The sequence below is a fragment of the Toxorhynchites rutilus genome, chromosome 2, assembly GCF_029784135.1.
Source record: "Toxorhynchites rutilus septentrionalis strain SRP chromosome 2, ASM2978413v1, whole genome shotgun sequence".
Classification (NCBI taxonomy): Eukaryota; Metazoa; Arthropoda; class Insecta; order Diptera; family Culicidae; genus Toxorhynchites; species Toxorhynchites rutilus.
Window position 1 is genome coordinate 209,170,885 of NC_073745.1, and position 7,463 is coordinate 209,178,347.

Here is a 7,463-nt window from a genome sequence, read left to right on the forward strand (position 1 = left end):
ACTATTTATCCAATTTCTACACATTTCTACACACATACTCGTTGCTATGGATACGGTAATAAATAAAAATTTTCATTCCATCTTCGTCACTTAGAGAGTAACTACGTTTTATTATTCTGCTCCGTTTTCCATTATCCTGCGATAGTTTCAGCACATTAAAATCCATTTCCACTTTCGAACAAAGATCAGTTTTGCTAGCGCAAACATCAAATGGACTAACAGAACTTGTTACTATGTAATTGTAGAACATATGGGAATTTAATTTTCCGATTTTTTTTGTTTGGTTGGAATATTTTTGGTTGAAATATATGTAATATTTTTATGGGACTCCCTCTCCATTCCAGAGGAGGGAGGGGTGTCATACCATCTTAGAAACATTTCTCATACCCAAAAACCCTCACATTCCAAATTTGGCTTCATTCGCTTGATTAGTTTTCGAGTTATGCAGAAGTTTGTGTTTGTGTGCCCCCTGTAATTTGTGTTTCATTTTTATGGAAGGTCCCCCTTAGAGAGGGGGAGGAGTATCTAACCTCCATAGAATCATTTTTTGCACCCTAAAACCTCCACGTGCAAAATTTGGATTCATTTGCTTGGTTTATTCTCGAGTAATGCAGAAATTTGTGTTTCATTTGTATGGCAGCCCTCGATTAGAGAAGGGGGAGGAGTATCTAACCACCTTAAAAACATTTATTGCACCCTAAAACTTCAATATGCCTAATTTGGTTTCATTTGCCTGATTAATTCTCGAGTAATGCAGAAATTTGTGTTTCATTCGTATGGCGGCCGTCCCTTAGAGAAGGGGGAGGAGTATCTAACCACCGTAAAAACATTTATTGCACCCTAACACCTTCACATGCCAAATTTGGTGTCATTTGCTTGATTAATTGGAGGTGGAGGGGTCTCAAACTATCACGAAAACCTTCCCCGGCCCCAAAAAACCCTACATACCAATTTTCATGTTAATCGGTTCAGTAGTTTCCGAGTCCATAAGAATCAGACAGACAGACAGAAATCCATTTTAAAATGATAACAATGCAACTGGATGTTTCAACAGCAAAAAAACCAGCATTGATTTCAATCAAACGCGTTCATTCAACCAATTTATTCCATATCTATCAATAAGAAAGTATCTTGTGAATTGTTTGTTCTTCGAGTTAACGAGAGCGGTGAATTTCGTGTCATTACTCGGCGTTTGACCAACTGCTTCCGTCAGTTCCAGTCGATGTTCGACTGGTAAATTGATACCACCGCTCCCGGAACCGCATCCGGAGCTAGAGGGGTACAATCCTCCCAGGCTTGACTGTTCAGCAGCATCCGATTCTCCAGCTTTCTGTTTTCGTCCTGCGCCAAAGTATGACGGTTTGGTATAAATTATTACCACTTTGTTCTCTCGGCACATCTTTTTCAATTTATTGTGCAACAGTTTTAGATACGTATCCATCCGAATGAGATTCTTCTCGGTGCATCTGCTCCAATAGAAGGCCACAATCGAATCTATCAACAGGAACACATTGTGGGGATTCTTGACGAATAAATCGCTCAGCGTTAGCATAGACAACTCAAACTCATCAAGTGTGTAGCAGGTGATAATCGTGAGCCGGCTGAAAGATTCCTCCCTTATTCGTTGAATCTCTCGTCTGTCGGTGTTCTGATTTGCCGGTGTGGAACAGTTAACGATGTGTTTCTCCATTATGTTTAGTAATCGTGCCATATTGATGTTGTTATCGCAGTTGATGAATACTGCCCCTACTGCTTGGCCGCCACAATTCTTCGGCAGAATTATTTTGGCAATGAGCTCCAAAATTAGACATGATTTACCGGAATTCGTCTCACCCGTGATCTCCACAAGTTCGCCTTTGGATGGTCCACCATCAGGAAAGAGAACCGGTTCTAAACAACCCACAAAAGGGGATAATCCAGAAGAAATTCGTTGAAGAACCTGAACACCGGTTTCTATTTCGCACATTGTTATTATTTATGATCGTGATGCTGGATTTTGCAAACGTCCAAAAAATGATTCAATTTGCCTAAATGTATGCAAGTAGAGCTGCAGCCATTATGACATGGTTGCCAAGAATGGGGTTCAAATAAAAATAATCAATGTGTTAACTCTTATAAGGCCGTGACACCTATGGGCCCTATTCCAGAAGACGAGACGAGGAGGCGAGCGCTCGTCTCGTTTGTATTCATATTCCAGAAGCCGAGCTTGACTAAAAACAAACGAGTTGCTCGTCTCATTCGACCGTTCGGCTTCGCTCACCGATGAATCAGTCGAGTCGTCATCTAGTTAGTTTTGATGTGTTTGTTCACCTTGTTGATTTGAAGCATCGGTATTCCTCTGTTCGGCTTTTATCTTCAGAAATTGTTTCACGGTCAAGGTAGAATTGCATAGGCAATTTGTTTATTTATTAATTTTTTATTTGATTTAAGACACTTTATCACAATGCACAATGCTCCAGGAGATGCATTTAAGTGGAAATTAGCATTTAGAGCTTGACAGTTATTCTCTAGACAAAAACTGTCTTAGACAAAAATGTTACATATGACAGAGCGCTCATTTTTATGTTATCAAAAATAGGGTGACCAACATTGTCGATGAAATGAAAAATATAACTTTCTTTTCTTTAGAGATAGAGGTAAACATAGTTCGACAATGTTGTAGTCCCAGTTATTTGAGACATCTTTGTAGAACAAAGTTCATCTCTATCTCTTAAAATAATCGTTATAGCGCCTTTTTTCTAAGTTACGTTAGGGTCACCATGAAAAAAACTGTTTTTAAGCTCTAACTTTTATATTTAAAATTCTACATGCAAAATGTCTTCCAAAGACTTTTAGAGCTTACTATTACAAACATTTTTCGAAGCAGAACATGTCGATATCTCAACTTCACTAAAAGTTATTTATATTTCGTCCCAAAAAATACACTCTCTTCAATTGTTTGTCATTCTTTCAATGTTTATTGGCGGCATTTGAAAGAGCATGTTTCATTCTACATGATGTGTGATTTTCAAAACTATGTTATTTTTCGTGTTTGAGTCAACTAAAATTGAAATCATGTGCATTTCATCGACAATTTTGGTCACCTTATTTTTGATAACATAAACATGAGCGCTCTATCATATGTAACAAACTTTGTCCAAGACAGTTTTTGTCTAAACAACAAATATCTCCCACAAATTTGTTTTTAGCGCTTTCTGTCTGAGTTGCATTAGGGTAACTATGAAAACCGGTTTTTTTTTTACTCTAACTTTTATATTCAAAACTCTACATCAAAATGGTCTTCGTACGACTTTGAGAGCTTATTGATATCAACATTTTGCGATGCAGAACATGTTAATATCTTAATCCTGCTCAAAGTTATTGATGGGTTTTCATCCAAAAACTCATGATTTCAATTTTAATTTACTCAAACACAAAAAATAACATAGTTTTGAAAATCATATATTAGGGTAAATGATCATGGTTTGTCCAGTCGATAATATGATCATGGTTTGCCCACTTTTTTGAATGCTCTAATTCAACGCTCCTGTGTCAAATAAGGCCTTCGAATGTTTCGAAACATATAAATGAAATTGCCTTTTACATGATTTAAAGTAGTTTGATAGTATATTTTTACGAAATCACATGTTTTAAAGGATTATAAAATACACCTTCTATTTGTGTCAATGCGCCCCTCATTCGAGCTAACTTTTAATCGATCACCAGATGATTATTTGGCACGTATTCAGACCTTTTCTGGATTACAACACTTATAAATATTGTAAACATCATGCTTGCTCACTATTTGTATCGGATTTACATAGCTAAACCATTAAATTAACGCATTTTGATGAACTTAATTCTGATCATGAGTTGTCCAATTCAATAATGTTGTTTTGTCCACATGATTTCTATGGCAACCGCTTGGCGCGCTGCAGTTTGTTTATGTTTGTTTATGGTGTGCTTCGCGCATAGCATACTTCATACTGAAGTATGGTTTTTCTGTGTTGATTGTGTTGAGGTGAACACTTCTAAAATGCCCAAGAAAAGACAATAGAGCAACTAGAGACTTGGGGCTTTTCAACGCACCCAAACTCGTATCGATTATGTGTGATTTTCATGAAGAAAAATCGATTTGCATTTACTAGTTGCGTAAAAACACCCCAAATTGGACAAACCAAGATCATTTACCCTATATAGAACGAAATTCGTTCTTTCAAATTCCTTTCAATTTCAACAATCATTTTTTATGTTTGCCCCAGAAAGAATGACAAACAAATGAAATTAGCGTGTTTTTTGGGAAGAAATATAAATAACTTTGAGTGAAGTTGAGATATTGACAAGTTCTGCGTCGAAAAATGTTTGTATTAGTAATCTCTAGAAGTCTTTTGAAGACAGTTTGCATGTAAAATTTGAAATATAAAAGTTAGAGCAAAAAACAATTTTTTTCATGGTGACCATAACGTAACTTAGAAAAAAAGGCGCTATATCGGTTATTTCAAGAGATATAGAAAAACTGGTGACTACCAATACGGTATCTATAGTTAATAGTTATAATTATAGTTATACGCTCAAAGCAGTTTTGTCGTCGAAAGGTTGACGTATTTCTTAACGGCCTAAACAAAGAAAATAGCGAGAAGATGGGCCTCTTCCAAACTTGAGTCAAAGTTGACCGCGCTAGGAGTTATTTTCTATCTATTTCTTATGTAATCCCAGGGAGCAAAAATGGTCCTGTTTGACGGTAGTCTGAATACTGAGCAAATAGTTGTATGAAGCTTTGTACTCCATGAAAAAGCTATTTGTCGTCATCTATCTCCTATCAGGATCATGTTTTGTCACTATTTCACGTTACGGAAATTCACTATCGCGTTACAAATATCGTGAGTCGTTTAGAGTTTTTATCACTCTGGACTGACCAATCAAAAACTACTCTGCCGTTCTACGCATAGTTGTCCCAATTTTCACTTAGTATTTGTTCATCAACTGATATTAATTTTAAAATAACCGATCATGAGACTATTTTTTTTTTAAATTCGTTTATTTTTACAGGCTCAGTTACTTAAGTTTAAAGGAGCCGAATTCTTAAATATATTTTTAAAGCTATATATATATATATATATATATATATATATATATATATATATATATATATATATATATATATATATATATATATATATATATATATATATATATATATATATATATATATATATATATATATATAGCTTTAAAAATATATTTAAGAATTCGGCTCCTTTAAACTTAAGTAACTGAGCCTGTAAAAATAAACGAATTTAAAAAAAAAATAGTCTCATGATCGGTTATTTTAAAATTAATATCAGTTGATGAACAAATACTAAGTGAAAATTGGGACAACTATGCGTAGAACGGCAGAGTAGTTTTTGATTGGTCAGTCCAGAGTGATAAAAACTCTAAACGACTCACGATATTTGTAACGCGATAGTGAATTTCCGTAACGTGAAATAGTGACAAAACATGATCCTGATAGGAGATAGATGACGACAAATAGCTTTTTCATGGAGTACAAAGCTTCATACAACTATTTGCTCAGTATTCAGACTACCGTCAAACAGGACCATTTTTGCTCCCTGGGATTACATAAGAAATAGATAGAAAATAACTCCTAGCGCGGTCAACTTTGACTCAAGTTTGGAAGAGGCCCATCTTCTCGCTATTTTCTTTGTTTAGGCCGTTAAGAAATACGTCAACCTTTCGACGACAAAACTGCTTTGAGCGTATAACTATAATTATAACTATTAACTATAGATACCGTATTGGTAGTCACCAGTTTTTCTATATCTCTTGAAATAACCGATATAGCGCCTTTTTTTCTAAGTTACGTTATGGTCACCATGAAAAAAATTGTTTTTTGCTCTAACTTTTATATTTCAAATTTTACATGCAAACTGTCTTCAAAAGACTTCTAGAGATTACTAATACAAACATTTTTCGACGCAGAACTTGTCAATATCTCAACTTCACTCAAAGTTATTTATATTTCTTCCCAAAAAACACGCTAATTTCATTTGTTTGTCATTCTTTCTGGGGCAAACATAAAAAATGATTGTTGAAATTGAAAGGAATTTGAAAGAACGAATTTCGTTCTATATAGGGTAAATGATCTTGGTTTGTCCAATTTGGGGTGTTTTTACGCAACTAGTAAATGCAAATCGATTTTTCTTCATGAAAATCACACATAATCGATACGAGTTTGGGTGCGTTGAAAAGCCCCAAGTCTCTAGTTGCTCTATTGTCTTTTCTTGGGCATTTTAGAAGTGTTCACCTCAACACAATCAACACAGAAAAACCATACTTCAGTATGAAGTATGCTATGCGCGAAGCACACCATAAACAAACATAAACAAACTGCAGCGCGCCAAGCGGTTGCCATAGAAATCATGTGGACAAAACAACATTATTGAATTGGACAACTCATGATCAGAATTAAGTTCATCAAAATGCGTTAATTTAATGGTTTAGCTATGTAAATCCGATACAAATAGTGAGCAAGCATGATGTTTACAATATTTATAAGTGTTGTAATCCAGAAAAGGTCTGAATACGTGCCAAATAATCATCTGGTGATCGATTAAAAGTTAGCTCGAATGAGGGGCGCATTGACACAAATAGAAGGTGTATTTTATAATCCTTTAAAACATGTGATTTCGTAAAAATATACTATCAAACTACTTTAAATCATGTAAAAGGCAATTTCATTTATATGTTTCGAAACATTCGAAGGCCTTATTTGACACAGGAGCGTTGAATTAGAGCATTCAAAAAAGTGGGCAAACCATGATCATATTATCGACTGGACAAACCATGATCATTTACCCTAATATATGATTTTCAAAACTATGTTATTTTTTGTGTTTGAGTAAATTAAAATTGAAATCATGAGTTTTTGGATGAAAACCCATCAATAACTTTGAGCAGGATTAAGATATTAACATGTTCTGCATCGCAAAATGTTGATATCAATAAGCTCTCAAAGTCGTACGAAGACCATTTTGATGTAGAGTTTTGAATATAAAAGTTAGAGTAAAAAAAAAACCGGTTTTCATAGTTACCCTAATGCAACTCAGACAGAAAGCGCTAAAAACAAATTTGTGGGAGATATTTGTTGTTTAGACAAAAACTGTCTTGGACAAAGTTTGTTACATATGATAGAGCGCTCATGTTTATGTTATCAAAAATAAGGTGACCAAAATTGTCGATGAAATGCACATGATTTCAATTTTAGTTGACTCAAACACGAAAAATAACATAGTTTTGAAAATCACACATCATGTAGAATGAAACATGCTCTTTCAAATGCCGCCAATAAACATTGAAAGAATGACAAACAATTGAAGAGAGTGTATTTTTTGGGACGAAATATAAATAACTTTTAGTGAAGTTGAGATATCGACATGTTCTGCTTCGAAAAATGTTTGTAATAGTAAGCTCTAAAAGTCTTT

The 7,463-nt window shown here is 34.6% G+C and overlaps 1 protein-coding gene across 1 annotated transcript; it reads right to left on the bottom strand.

Annotated features, from left to right (window-relative positions):
• Nucleotides 1-1,072: 1,072 nt before the first annotated feature.
• LOC129769417 (uncharacterized) lies at nucleotides 1,073-2,052 on the bottom strand. The gene has a single exon (XM_055771693.1). The coding sequence runs from the start codon at nucleotides 1,964-1,966 to the stop codon at nucleotides 1,079-1,081; it is 888 nt and encodes a 295-aa protein (XP_055627668.1). The 5' UTR covers nucleotides 1,967-2,052; the 3' UTR covers nucleotides 1,073-1,078.
• Nucleotides 2,053-7,463: the final 5,411 nt, after the last annotated feature.